This window comes from Ciconia boyciana, chromosome 3 (assembly GCF_034638445.1).
Source record: "Ciconia boyciana chromosome 3, ASM3463844v1, whole genome shotgun sequence".
NCBI classification, from domain to species: domain Eukaryota; kingdom Metazoa; phylum Chordata; class Aves; order Ciconiiformes; family Ciconiidae; genus Ciconia; species Ciconia boyciana.
Window position 1 is genome coordinate 30838317 of NC_132936.1, and position 15581 is coordinate 30853897.

At 36.1% G+C, this 15581-nt stretch overlaps 1 protein-coding gene across 1 annotated transcript in view; it reads right to left on the minus strand.

Annotated features, from left to right (window-relative positions):
• EYS (eyes shut homolog) overlaps positions 1-15581 on the minus strand; it is a 944771-nt gene that overhangs the window by 641658 nt on the left and 287532 nt on the right. Inside the window, 1 exon segment of the mRNA XM_072855247.1 lies at positions 1695-1817. Within this exon segment, the coding sequence (XP_072711348.1) occupies positions 1695-1817 (123 nt within the window).

Sequence of the window (15581 nt, forward strand, 5' to 3'; positions counted from 1 at the left end):
GCAAGCAGCAACAACAAAATGAAATAACTGAGGTTAGGGACAGGGAACTTTTACCAATGAGCCATAAATTGTCTTTGGGGAATTCATTTCTTGTTGATTAAAGGCAAAAGTGAAATGTATATATAATATATAATGTTCAACAAAGATCTGATGGGAATTTTACGGATTCATTTATAGATGTACTCAGAAATTTGCAGCTTTTCATATTTTAAGGGTAGTAAAGTCTTGAGTTTTCCTGAAACATCACAAAAGTGTAAGTATGGTTTAGACCAAATATTTGGTCTTTTCCTATAATATTCCTTTTCATTCATTTAATAATTTCTGGATTTGTTATGAAGACCTCTATGGAAAATATTGGGAAAAGTTTTGATTATGGCCAAATATTTTAATAAATTTTTTTGGAAACTAATAATCAAAAGGTTAGATATTGCCATATATTTTTAAATATGTGGAGGAAAAAATTATAGATGCTGATTTCTAGTTGAGAATGATGTATCTAGTATTTTTTCTGGCCTTCGAGGTAGAACAAAGGTCAGAAAGTATTTATTTGCATTTTGTATATGAATTATCCAAACAGATGATAATGGCCTCAAATTTATTATTCCTTATCCCTAAAAGGTAAGTAAAAAGTACCTGATTGTTTCAGAGGGGTTTTGAGGGCTTTATTTGGCCACAGAAAAAGTATAAACTAAAACCACTAATCCACTATTATGTAGATATAAGAATTTAAACAGACATTTCAATAAAATAAGACCTCACCAAGAATTATCACAAGTAACGTCAAACAAGTTTACTTTATATTTTGATAATGATAATAAAATGAACCAACCATAGAAAGAAGATATAGCATTTCATTATATTACAGACACAAATACTACAGCTATTAAATTACACATTATTTCATCTAAATGGATGCCTACATTAGGATGTAGAGCTACAATTTAATAAGTATGGAGTCTGCTCAAGATCTGAATTCCTCTGGTTGCCTGTGTCCTCCTTGGCTATCTTGAGAGACTTTAGAGTCATCCAATTCCTGCTTTAGGAGCCCTGTCAAAGTCCTTGCAGTTAGACAGGATGGATCTGGGCTGCAGAGCTGACCTGCCACTCAGGGAATTCCTACTGTGCTTGATTGTTTCATCATACAGGTGATCAAAAAGATCTGAATCTGTATCTAGAAAGGTTTTTTTTTTTACACTGTAATCTGGAATTACCATGACAGTATGCTGACATAACCAAACTAATTTTAATCTAGTCAGACTCTGTACTAATGACAATGACCTGCAGGGTATGTTTAAGCATGACTAGTTAAACCTGCCCAGGATCTTGGATGTATATTTGGCAGTTGAGGCCCTTGTTACTGCAGCCTTATTGTTACAGGAAGCACAAAGCAGATAAATTAAGGCCAACTTGCTTATGGCTGGGAGTTGCAATCACATCAGTGTAAGACAGACACCCTGTCTAAAGTAGTATAAAGTAAAAATTATTGGAGTGGAAATAGTCCCTTGTAGTCAGTATTTTTTACAGCTGAATACTTTTACACAGCCAAGTATTTTCGTGTGCCAGCAAACAAAAGTTGCTTCTGCCTGAATCAGAGGCACACTGCTAAATTATATCTGTTGCTACTTTTGAATAACCTTCTTTTCTGTGCTTTAGGACTGACTTCAACATGTTAAACAACACTTCTGTGAACCCACCTATAAAACCAGGTGCACAGAAACAAAGATAGCCACCCAATATGTCTTTACAGATGCTGGAGGCTCCACACGGTTGTGACAGGCAGGCAGCAACATCTGCTTCACAAAACTGACCAGTAAAACCTGATGAAAAGTAGAATAACAGAAGACATAAAAACTTTATTATCACATTTAGTCTGAGAAAACAGAGAAGTGAGAAACCAATTTTGCTAAGTACTTTTGTGTTCTTTACCTATATTTCAAAATTTTATTTAGGATAGAGTAAAATATTCCAGTTTTTTAAAAGTTTCATTTTCATATACAAAGCAATTCTAAATGGAACAAAAGAACTCTATGATAAAGCCATACTTGCAATAATAAAAAAAACACATTCAAGATACAACGAGTCTTCAAGAGAATTTGGTAGAATGTCAATTTCTTCAAGTGGTTTTATGCAGATGTTCCTATTTTTATTGAAGTATCAGTAAGCACACTGTTGATAAAAGCCTTCTCATTTTTAGTGTGGTATTCCGTACACTACACTAAGAAAACATCCTATCTTTCCAAGCCAAAAAATAAAATTGTCCCAATACGTTCTGTTATAAAGCAGATCTTACAAGATCTGACAGGTTTGGCAGCTTATTGGTATTGATTTTTTGAACCAGTTAACTTATAGTCAATTAAGAAACCTAATCTTGTGAAACATGGAGCATCCATGTTTCCTGTTGAGGGCTGATATGCACAAAATTTAAAAAAGAAATTAAAAGATAAATTATGAATCTACATTTTACCCTTAGGATATATTTGCCATGGTATTATAGTTTCTGAAGCCATCATTCAGTAAGAAAATCACATGGTTCATTGATGACAGCACCTTTATTTTAGAACATACACAATAAATATTTGCAAGTAAATATTCTTTGTTTCACTGAAAAATAGTTGTTTTGAAACCCAATAAATATTTTTTAATTAGTTGATATAAAGCAATTAAAAAATAAATCATTGTGTGTGGAGCTAGGATCCAAGAGCTGAATATAAATGCCAGGTTTCAAACTTTAGACATTTTTGTTGTAACTTTTGTCATAAAAAATCAGTGAGTTAAAGAATAAGAAGTATAGTTTTCTGTTCTCCTATTAACCAAGCACTTAAAAAGTTTCTAAAGATTTTTAGATTCTTGCAGAAATAATGTTCCAGCAAAGATCAAAAGAGACTGGACCAATTTATTATAATTTAACAATTACAGCATGAAAAGCCACTAAAGACTTAAACCAGAGATTTGGTTCAGTGAGCTAAATATAATTAATTCCAATGTCTTACAACTTGGATACCAAGTCTGGCTGAAGATCTGAACTTCACATTTCATTTTAAAAAAGATTTATAAAGGAATGCTGTGCTTCAGTAGCATAGGTATTGCCAGAACAGATTCTAGCGTGCTACTGAGTTGCCTCATTTCTGACCTCATGTTCATCAATGTTTTACACAAGGAGAAAAAGGAAGAATCTTTGGTCAAAAATGTTCAAACAAATTTGTATTCCTACAGTGTACTGTGATAGTTTTAAAAACTAAACATAACCCTGTTTTTATAGCACCTATTAAGTGCAGATCAAGAGTAATAAATTATTACAAAATTTTAAAAGTTCGGTCTTGCTTGGGCCTAGTGTAGTATAGTCTTCAAATTAAAGGAAATGTAAACCATGTCCTTAGGGCACGACTGAAGAGCTCCTGATCTGGAAGATTATTTAGTTTTTGAACTGCTGGTTAGATGAGGTAAGACAGCAACTTCTGACCATCAGAGTGAATTGCTGAAACATACTGTGCTTTAGAAATCCTGGCTTGTATAACAAACCTTTGAGGCATAAATACAAGACAATGCTTATTAAAACTGCCCTACACATGCAGTCACTTTGGTTTCTAAATCAGTAGATGCAGAAAGTTGTCTTCAAGCTATGTTTCTATTCCATCCCAAACACCAGCTGTGCAACATTCTCACACAGCTGAAGTTTTCCTCCCTGTTGATTGCTATTAAAAATTTAAGCATCTGTCTCATTTTTGCCTTCGTAAATAGCTGTTAACATCTGCTTACTGAAGTAGTACATAAAACTAATATAAAAAATTATGATAAAGAAGTAAAATGGAAACATTAATCAATGATGGTAACAGTTATACACAGATATATGTATAACTGTTACATGCGGTTATATGACTGTCATCCAGGTGGAGATACTGAATATAGAAAAGCCAACATGAATTTTTTGTTTGACAAACTAAAAACAAATATTCATAATAACTTTATAGATTGGAAATAAAGATCTTAACCTATGTATGCTTTTATTTCTGTGTCTTAAATTAATTATCAAAGTATTGCAGCGTGGGCAAATATATCTGAAGTTACTATACTAAGTTGAAGAACAAAGGGTAGTGGTTTCAGGACCCAATTTTAATATTAAACATCTGGTTTTTGTATAAAGTTTCTCATAAAACCAGATTCAGCAGCAGTACTTAAGAATATACTATTTCCTATAAAAAGAAATGAGCAAGTGTCCGTTTATTTTTCTGCTACAGACACTCAAAAGATACTTCATGAATTTAGATAATGGAAATCTAGCAGCAGAGTATTTAATTTTTTTTTTTTTGTTCAGAAATGCCTCATTTACATTCTTCAGACATTTCTTTCTGACAAACCCAAATGCCTCATGACAAAAGTGATTTTTACTAGTCAGACTGTGACACTAAAACTCTCCAGGGAGATCATTGCATTGTGATCCATTCTGACATAGTCCAGCCACACAGTGATTTATGGCAATTTCACTACATGGCTCCTTATATTCTGGATGGCAGGTACATCTGAAGCTATTAACTGGAACCTCATATTAAGGGTTATTGTCAGGGCCAGCAGGATTTGATGTGCATTCATTCACCCTTATTGAACAAATATTACTTCTGGGGAAAAAGTTATCTGGTTCCTGTTAAAATTACAGCTGGGAAAAACTTAAACAGACTGAAAGAAACAAATGTCAGAATTTAATAAATTCATTTAAAACCTGGACAATATTTTCACTGTCATTAAGATTCTTACATACTAATGGTTTGCTAATTTCTCCTTATTTGCACTGGATGTGATAATAGGAACATACAAGCCATTTTATTAATTTGGGTTTTGAGACAGAGTGATTGTTATTGTTTTTGTCATTCAACACCTGTCATAATGAAATCCTACTTTTGCCTGGGTCCTCTAGAATTTCAAATATAAAAATTATACTTATTGCAAAAATTATACAAAAAGTAAAAATTGTAAAAAATATGCAACTAATAATAGCATAGTTGAACAAAATAGGGAAAGGGTAATAAAGAGGAAAAATCATCACTTTTGGATGAAAGACAGGAAAAAAAATGCTGCTGGTGCCTCAGACAATACAACAGGAAAGTGTTTTGTGACCATCTGCTCTAATAAATACATGTGATTGTTATATTGAAGTAACCAGTCACAGCTATAAAAGATACAGTGGAAGATGCCATTTTCTCTGTTGTATCCTTCTTGTGATAGGATTTCTGGAACTCAGAGATCAAAACCCACTAATTCTCAGTAAAGACAATTTGAACTTCAGCAATTAGATTAGAATAAAAGAATTACTCTCTAAAAGTTTTAAAACCTTCATATTCTAAAATTAAAGAGACTGAGAAATGATGCACATGTGAGTTTAAGAAAGCTTTTGTGTTCTCTGAAGACTGTTCGTTTTCACAAGCAGACTTCCTGATCTAACAATGGCCGCAATCTGAAAAATGGTATTCTGTTCCTGTGAAAAACTCAGTTATTGTTTTATTTCCCAGTCTAGCTCGAGGACAAGTCAAAACTTGTGTTTATGTACACATAATCTGAAAGAAAGTTAAAACATGTTGTAAGAATGTGCTATTATGGGTATTTAGGGTGTTTATACTTCAGTTTTTTACGTACATATTCCATTTCTGAAATAAGTAGATAAATATTCTAAGGCAAAATAATTTCAACAGATTTACAATTTTCTGTCATTTAGGTTTGAAGTGAAGTGTTTATGGACAAAAAGCTGGATGTGAGCTATCAGTGTGCTCTCGCAGCCCAGAAGGCCAACCGTATCCTGGGCTGCATCAAAAGAAGCATGGCCAGCAGGTCGAGGGAGCTGATTCTGCCCCTCTACTCTGCTCTGGTGAGACCTCACCTGCAGTACTGCGTCCAGCTCTGGAGCCCTCAGCACAAGAAGGACATGGAGCTGTTGAAGCGGGTCCAGAGGAGGGCCATGAAAATGATCCAAGGGCTGGAGCACCTCTCCTTTGAGGACAGGCTGAGAGAGTTGGGGTTGTTCAGCCTGCAGAAGAGAAGGCTGCAGGGAACCCTTATAGCAACCTTCTAGTACTTAAAGGGGCCCTATAGGAAAGATGGAGATGAACTTTTTAGCAGGGCCTGTTGTGACAGGACAAGGAGCAATGGTTTTAAACTAAGGGAGGGCAGATTTAGACTGGATTTAAGAAAGAAATTTTTTACAATGAGGGTGGTGAGGCACTGGAACAGGTTGCCCAGAGAGAGGTAGTGGAGGCCCCATCCCTGGAAACATTCAAGGTCAGGATGGATGGGGCTCTGAGCAACCTGATCTAGCTAAAGATGTCCCTGCTTTTGCAGGGGGGGTTGGACTAGATGACCCGTAAAAGTCCCTTCCAACCCAAACTATTCTATGATTCTATGATTCTAACAGAATAAATCTTTTGCAAAGTTTTTTCAACTAAGTAGTAAGTGAAAAAAAAAAATCTCCTAGGCTAAAAGTCAGTTTTTATCCCATCAGTCAGCATTTTCTGATAAAATAACATTTCATTGGATATTCTTCAAAAAGCTCTACTTGCAGCTGAAAAGTCATCATTACAACTCGCTTTGAATTTTATATTATGATTTTCTGACAGGAAGACTGAAAAAATATTTTTTTCAGCAAAAACCTTTATACATCATTTAAGCTCAGTTTAATCTGGAGAGGAATCTTAAGTAGCAGTCAGTCCACCTTCTGCTTACCACTCACTCACTTTGGTATCAACAAATATATGTGCATTTTAAAATATCCTTGACGCCACAGAAGTTCTGCCTCAGTCATATTAGGTTGTTTACTGTAAACGCTAATGTGACAATGATGCCAAGCTGATGTACCTGTCACAGACAACAAAAGAAGATTTCATCTAGCCTACAGATAATACCTTTTCTCCAAGACTGATTTGCTCTAAGACCGGGACTAAATGAAACTTGGTCGGCCTAGATCAATTCCGATTCAGATAGTTCCCAGTGGACAGACCTCACAGGTAGAGCTTGCAGAGCTAGAAGCATACCATATATGAGCCTGAATCCACGTGCCTTTCTGGCCCTCTTCTAAGCTTTTACTAAGCAATTACTGTTGTCCAATTTGTCCTAGTCATCGCTGTGCTAGAGCAGAAATTGTTGGCACAGGCACAGTAATTTCCCTTCACTGATATATTTGCAGGTGCTGCTCAACCCTGGAGATTCGGTTTTACCTACACATGCTTCAGTTATGCTCCTACACAGGAGAGTTAAAGGGCATTGTTATTTCCGTTTCATGAATGCAGTCTATTGTGGAATCAGACTGAAATTACAGGTTAGTATGAACTCTGTGTACCTGAAAGTAAGTAAGTTATCTGGCATATTTATAAATTTACAAGTTGTCAGGTTAAACTGAGTTCTCTAACAGTAATAAACTGTTCTCTAACAGTTTGGTCACTATTTATTGAACACCAGTGCTTTTCTGATAATAATCTTCATTCACCAATGAACTCTAGCATTATGGATAAAGATGACTTTTTTCTATGTTTTCATCATCAAAATCTGAATACCTACAGCTCCATACAGAGGCACAAATCCTTTAGAGCAATAAATATTAATAGGCTTTGAGAGATGAGTAATAGTTCGCAACACACACATTCCAGTCATGTTCACGTGGTGACTCTGTATGGCAGGTCTACATCTTAACACCATATTTTAAAGTACTGTGTTCAGCTAGGTTTAGTTTAATAATTTTAATCAACTTCTATTATTCATATAGGGAATATGACGGTAAGGCAGGCAGGGCACAACCTCAGTGACAAACAACAGAGTCCCACAGTACCCAAATGAGAAGAGCTGAACAGGTCCAGTGCTGGTAACCAGGGTCTGCTGTGGCCCAGTGATGACCAGACAGCCTGCAGTGACAAGGTAGGTCTGAGATGAAGCTGGGTAGTCAAAGTCAGCAAGGCAAGGTCAGATTGGCAGGAGCCTGCTGGTACACTGTGACATATGGCAGGGAACTACATCACTTCTTTCACAAGGAGAACTCCTGACCAAATATCTCAGCATGGAGATTTCTTTTTCCACAACACCAGTACATTGCTGAATGCCATTCAGCTTGAACTTTCTGGATCTGTTTTTGCAGATTACTGCCTGGTTGTTCCCAATTTGTATGTATTTGTTTATGACTGCCAAAGAGGATGTGTCTTCGCTCAACTGAATCTTCTTTCTTTTCCAGACCACTACTAGAGTTTTTGCCCGTCTCTCTCCCAGATTGGTTCCATCTGCAAGTTCAGTCACAATATTCCCAATTCCATAATCCAGGTCATTGATGAAGAACATTAGTAGACACAAAACACTTCCAGTGAAATTCTTTTCCACACTGAATCACTATCATCTTTTACTATTTTTTTACAGTGAGTTATGTGTTGTTTAGTGGTAGTTTCACTGAGACAGTGTTCCCTTGGTTTCCTTATAAGAATGCTGGTGCACTCAAGATATGTATCACCTACTGCTTCCTTATCTAGGTTTATTCTGGATACCTGAGAACAGAAATTGCAATGGTTTCATACATTTTGCTCTTGAGAAATCCATGTTACCTAGTGACTGATTGTCATCTTTTTGTTGGTTTCAGGTATATATAAATAGTTCATCTTTAAATAGCTCATTTGCTCTAGTATTTTTTCAAGAATTCAAGTTAGTCCTGACAGTTCTATACCTCACCTCTGCTCTTTTCTACCTTTCTGTTATTTGACCTATCCAGAAGCGAACAGCTCTGAAATTGCTCTGAATAATTTCTAAATACCACAGCTGAAGTTGTGGCCAGACTTTAAAGTATACATTTTCATCTAAGCATTTTCTAGATCATTCCTTTTTTTTTATGGTCAAAGGTCTTCCTTTTAGATGGTTCAGTGTAGTTGACTTTTTTTGCTTAAGGTCAAGCAGGAAGGATGTTGAAAACTTCTTGGCATCGTATGTCAACAACTTTCTCTGTTAGGAAGCAGATTGATACTTTCCTTTCTCTCTTCTAAAGAACTACCCAAATATCAGCTATACATTTCCTCCCATCTTTTTTTTTTTTTAAGGTTACTTCATCTCTTCTTGAATATAGAGCAAAACAGCAGAACAGAAGTTAATTATCTAGAAAGTTCTTTTAAAAGGAGTGACTTCATAAACTCTGCTGCTAGTGATCTTCAAATCTCTCTGTAAGATCTCTGACCTTTCTGTCACTTTCTTTCTCTTCATTCTCCCCCTGTCTAAAATTTCTTTCTGCCAGTGAGGGCTAATGAGTGCATCACTTCTCTCTTAGCAGCCTGACTTGAATGACCATTTTTACTGCCTTGGACAAGCTGGACCTTAAGCCATACAATTTAATGAGAAGATGTAAAAGAACTATTGCTCTACAGTGTTTTTCTTTCGAAAAACCCCTCAGACCTAGGAAAAGGGCCACAAAGGCCAAATACATCTTCCAATACTGTAGGAACATTTTTGTCAGTTCCACTAAAAGATGGATTAGACCTAGAGAAAAAGGATTAAGTAATAACAGAGGCATACTCTATACATCTTACAGAAATACACCAGAAGACTTATAGCTATTTCCACAGAAGTTTTATTACTGTACCACAGCAGGCAACTTCAGATTCTCTATTATTTACACTAAGAAGCCACAGAATAAGTTTTTATTCTGACTGTGCTTGCTGCCTTGGAATGTGTCAGACTATCTTATCATTTCTTGGTATGATGCATTAGAACAGGACCTAATGCTATTTTACAACTGCAGAATAATATAGCCACAAAAGTAGAAAGGAAAAAGAAAAACCTTATGAAATAATAGTGGTTATCCATTTTCATTTTACCAGAAGGACTGCAAAATGGTCAGTGTTTGTGACTTCTTTTGGGAGGATGTCAAGACATACTGAGAAGGTGACATGTATCGCAGTACATATCTTGTTTCTTATTACCAATAGGTAATTTATTACCCTTTCCTATATAATCTCTTCTTGTAATTTATACGCAAAAACTATGGAATTTATAAATTCCCTTTTGCATAATGAAAAAATGATAATAAGAAATTGCCTAATAGAAATAATTTTGATTTTTCCATATACTTTTTTTGTTGCATCATCTCATAGATCAGTCTAATATGATATCACTTAATGAAACATAACTACAGGACCTGAAAAATGGCAAAACTTCAGCAGATAATTAAAGCTAAGTTCCAGGGACATACTCCTCTCCTCCCTCTATAAAGGAGTGACTGTATGCGCTATTTTGATAGTTTTTTAAACAAATTCAGTGTAACAAGACCAAAGAAAATATTTGAGGTATTTGTTTCCAAAGCAGTTAGAATCAGGGAAAAAGCAATGCTGCTAGTAGGTCAGTATGTAACAGCTGGCTTCAGCGTCTAGGCCAGTGGCATTTTTTAAACATAAAAAATAATAATAGTTCACAGGAATAGATTAGTAATCTAGAAGTAAAAAAAATCTTACCACTCAAATGTTGCTAGTTTAGTTAGAAAATAAAGAAATAACATGCCTTGATTCTCATCTGATTTAGAGCACCAGTAGCAAGATGAACTCTAATTAAAATGATGGTGCTCCACCAGTAAGAAAGCAGAAGCAGAGCCATATTTCTTCTTAAAAAAGAGGAAAATGAAGAAAGAAAATATTCTTTAAATTTTTTTTCAAAATGCCTGTTTTGTAAAAGCATATTTCTTAGAGGACTTTCTGTTTGGTTTTTTTTTCTCTCACTGATAGTTTACAGGTAGATTACACAGGAATATTTCTGCCTGTCTACAATCACCTCTTTCTCCTTGCGTCCTTTTTTCAATGCTGATATATGCAACAGTCATGCTTTAATAGAATATATAGGGGATGGCTTATGTTTTGAGGGTTTTTTTCTGCTTTAATAGTGTTCTTTGATGCTTCCTTTTAATTGAATTGATTTATAATTGCTTGGTGCTATTACTTACTTTTAGTGATATATCTTATATATCCAACACCCATTTATTATTGATAGTCTTACCTTAAAGTGTATCACCATCAAAAAATCTCTCTATTGTGTCTATCATGCTAACCTATTTTTTTCTGAAAAAGAATAGGAAGAGTATCTAGTGGAAAGAATTAAGATTTAATGAGGAGAAATAGCTCTGTCATTCCCTCAACAGAGTACACAATTAATTCAAAACAGCACCTCCTTAAAACCAATAATGGAGACTGATGGAGAAAATTTACTTTTTTTTTGGTGTGTCCTCAAAGCTTATATTTATTTGGTAGGTCTGTATAATTTCTAAACATTTAATATTTCTTAGAAATAAATACCTGTGAATTTCAATAGAAACCAAATATATGTGATGAACTATGTTTTTATACAAAAGCAATAATAACAATATAAAAGACAATAGTAATAATTAATATATATTTTCTAACTTCTGATAACTACACAAAATTTAACTCAGCTTAACATCTCTGAAAAAAAGATCAATGAAATACAAAGCTCCCAGTAAAATTAGCACAAACAGTGGGCTGTGTTGCTATCCTCCATCAGTCACATCTCAGAGGCATTGCCTGCCTTTCAGAATTCATGTGACACAAATAAGGAGATAAGAGCTGCCCCCCATAGTGTGATCTTACATTGGATTAAATAAAGAGCTCTCCAGTGCAATATTTTTATTTTAGAGATAAATCAGATTTGTTACAGAAAGTAAGTTCAAAGACTTTATTTAAAAGAGAATGGTTTCTGAAGTGCAACATAAAGTTGGGAATACATTTCCTCAGGAGTGTAAAGATGTTTAAAAGTAAAATTCAGGAAGACAAATAAGCAAATAAAAATAAAAATACATTAGCCTGCTATTCATGTCATTTGTGGTATTAAGGTTGGCAGATAATACACAACTAAAATTTTGGGGTTGAACTGTTTCTTAGGATTTTCTGTTAAGCAACCTGTTGGACATAGACATTACCTTTCATCCATCATATATTTTCTAGTTTATCTTTTGTAATTATCAAAGATAATATAATTATAAGATCCAAATATGATCCTTCATTTCTTATCAGATAAGAACACCATATGATACCAGAAAAGCTGGGAAAAAAACAAGATTGTTTTTAGTAACAGTAATTGTTTTTAGATCTTTGATTAGAAATTTGAATATATTTAGAAATGTATTGGACAAATCACTTATTAGTTATCTATTTTCCAGAAACAGAAGTTTTGGACTAAACAATTGTTAAACATATAAACCAAACATAAAATTTATGTTTAGTAGACACAGCATACTAACTTAATAAAAAAGCCATAGTTCGATTATCACTTTAACTGCTTTGCAAATAGTATGATTTTAAGCATATTGACCAAAATTTCAGGTGTCTGTAGCTGTTTTCTGGAAAAGGATGTCTGAAAAGAAATGTTATTTTCATTTCTAATATCAGAAACAGAAGAAGATAGAGAGGAGCCAGAGATGGCATCAATGTGAAGGACTGAGCAGAGCAACAGGTAGACTAAAACTCAAGCTTCGGAAGTCTGTAAAAGAAAGAAATCTAACAGAAAAAATGATGGAAAACCATGTATGTGAGTGTTGGCATGCATGTTTATACACCCTCATACCTCACCCCATGCACGTGTATACTTTTTTTTTTTGTAAGGTGAAAGTATGAGTGTTCCTGCTTGCTAACAAATGCTTCATTTCTCAACATTATGGAATCTCTAAGTGGGATGCATACATCACTGGCATAATTTTCCTTTAAGGAACTGTCTTGCACAGCTGTTTTGTGAAGCATTGTCCAAGGTAGGTTTGGGGAGGTATATTGAAACGAAGTATTATAATATAAAAATACTCATAACATTGTATTTGATCAAGTCTACCACATTCTGGCCACTGATGTCTGACAATGTAGAAGGGAAATGAGGAATTACTCATTATTAGAAACAGAATCATAGAATCATGGAATAGTTTGGGTTGGAAGGGACCTTTAAAGGTCATCTAGTCCAACCCCCCTGCAATGAGCAGGGACAGCTTCAACTAGATCAGGTTGCTCAGAGCCCCATCCAACCTGACTTTGAATGTTTCCAGGGATGGGGCATCTACCACCTCTCTGGACAACCTGTTCCAGTGCCTCAACACCCTCATTGCAAAAAATGTCTTCCTTATACCCAGTCTAAATCTACTGTCTTCTAGTTTAAAACCATTACGCCTTGTCCTATCGCAACAAACCCTGCTAAAAAGTTTGTACCCATCTTTCTTATAAGCCCCCTTTAAGTACTGAAAGGCTGCAATAAGGTCTCCCCAAAGCCTTCTCTTCTCCAGGCTGAACACCCCCCAACTGTCTCAGCCTGCCCTCATAGGAGAGGTGTTCCATCCCTCTGACCATTTTCGTGGCCCTCCTCTGGACCCTCTCCAACAGGTCCATGTCTTTCCTGTGCTGAGGGCTCCAGAGCTGGATGCAGTACTGCAGGTGGGGTCTCACGAGAGTGGCAGAATCAGCTCCCTCAACCTGCTGGCCACGCTTCTTTTGATGCAGCCCAGGATACGGTTGGCCTTCTGGGCTGCAAACGTACATTGCCAGCTCATGTCCAGCTTTTCATCCACCCATACCCTCAAGTCCTTGTCCACAGGGCTGCTCTCAATATTCCTCTAGTCCCTGCATGCTTGGTGTGAGAGACTGAAAGAGTTAATGTCTCAGACACTGTGGAGAGATGAGGTGCGATTTGCATGGCGACGGCAAGTCGGCTAGCATGGGATGGGGAGAGCTTTTCGGAGGAGAGACTAAAAGAGGTATTGTCTTGTGAGACACTGAAAGAGGTACTGTCTCAAACATTGTATCGAGTTAAGGTGCAGCAAGTCGGCTAGCAAGGGATGAGAAGAACGCGTTGGAGGATGCACAGTTACCATCTATAGCCAGAGGTCACACAGAGTTTTATCTAAGGAATGGGCCTACAACCACCTGAAACTTGGAATGAAACTCCTCGCAAACCACCCCCCCCAGTGCCTGCAACCCTTTGAGGACCAGAACAACATAAGTCCTCCAGGGGTGTGACCTGAGGCAGGGATTAGAGTATAAAGAGACACCTTCCCCAGGGAACGGTGCGCGCCCATCACCGGAGGATTTCCACGTCTGTCATCATCATCACGGGATCCAAGGGCAGTGATACCTTTCCTTTTCTTTATCCTCCTCTCTTCTCTTTTGCTTTTCTCACTTCTCTTTTCCTCTACTCTTCCACTATATATAGCTGGGCATATGAGTTTTGGATTAATTGTGACGGGTTGCCCGGAAAATAGCTCCATTGCCAAATTGCCTCTGTTCGTTTGCTGAGCTTGCTAGTTTGTTAAGTTTGTAGTTTGCTAGTTAATAAAGTTGCTAGTCTGACTGTTCCTCTGAGTCATTGTCGTGACTCTACCGGCCTGCGGCTCTGCTGAGCAGAGATCGGCCTTTGTCGGTACACAAATCCCCGGGGAATCAAAAAGATTCACCCATCTCACAACCCACCGAGTGGGATGAGACACTTGGAGCTGGCTTATGTGACAGAAGTAAAAACTTTCATGTACTTGCCTCTGATGGTAACTATAAATAGGCAGACTTATACTTAATAATGCATTCAATTTAGGCTTTTTGTTAACAACCCAGTAACTTTGTGTTTGTTTCTTGTTCTCTGAAATGGGGAACAAAGTTTCATTATCTCCAAGGTATGCTTTGAAAACAAGCTAAAAGCTATTAAAGATATAAAGTTTGGTGGAATATAAGTGACATATTGAAAAAGTAATTTTAAAATATCCATGGCCAAACAATCAATATGCACAAGTAGTTCCTCTCTGCAGTCTGAGAAAAATGTTGGTATCACGAGACTAGTAAAATATGATTTTTTAAAAATACAAAACTGTAATTATCTACAGTATTATAGATTTTACATAGCATGCAATACTCTCCAGACAGTTCTTCACAGTGAAGGTGCTAATAAACAGCTTGAGTGCTCTTTTCTGGGAGATCCATCAGTGTCTTACCTTACTCCTTTTCTTTCTCACCAATGACAGTACCTTAAATAAATGCAGATATTCTTCTACATGTAGTCAGTTGTCTATGCAGGTAACTTTGCATGCTTACCCTTCCAGTTAGCATTATTTAAGTTTTGTCCATGATGGATTTGTTCTAAAAAGGCATAGGGCAATGAAAGGTATCTATTTTCTACATAAAGGTATAGTTATAATGACATCTGTGCATGTCATTGACAAAAGGATCATACGTACTGAAGAATGGGGGTATAAGAGATCCCATTTTTAGGGTACATACTGGAAAAAACTGTGAGGTAGAAATCTGGAGCTGCTACACCTCAGATTCTTCTTGTCCACAGAGATTATATGAATACAAACAAAACTTGAGATTTCTCAGATGCGAAAGGGAATTAAGTGGCTTTCTAGATCTGATTCATTTGTTTACCTGAGTAATAAACCTTAGGGGTTTTTTTTTGTTTGTTTGGGGTGATCTTATTAATATCTTATTATATGTGAATAGGCTTATTCTATCAGCAAGAGGCACTTAAATATGGTAACATATTCCATTAATATAGCAGACAATAAGAAAAATGCAGAGATGCCAAATATAAGAAGCAGCAAATGAAAAATTAGT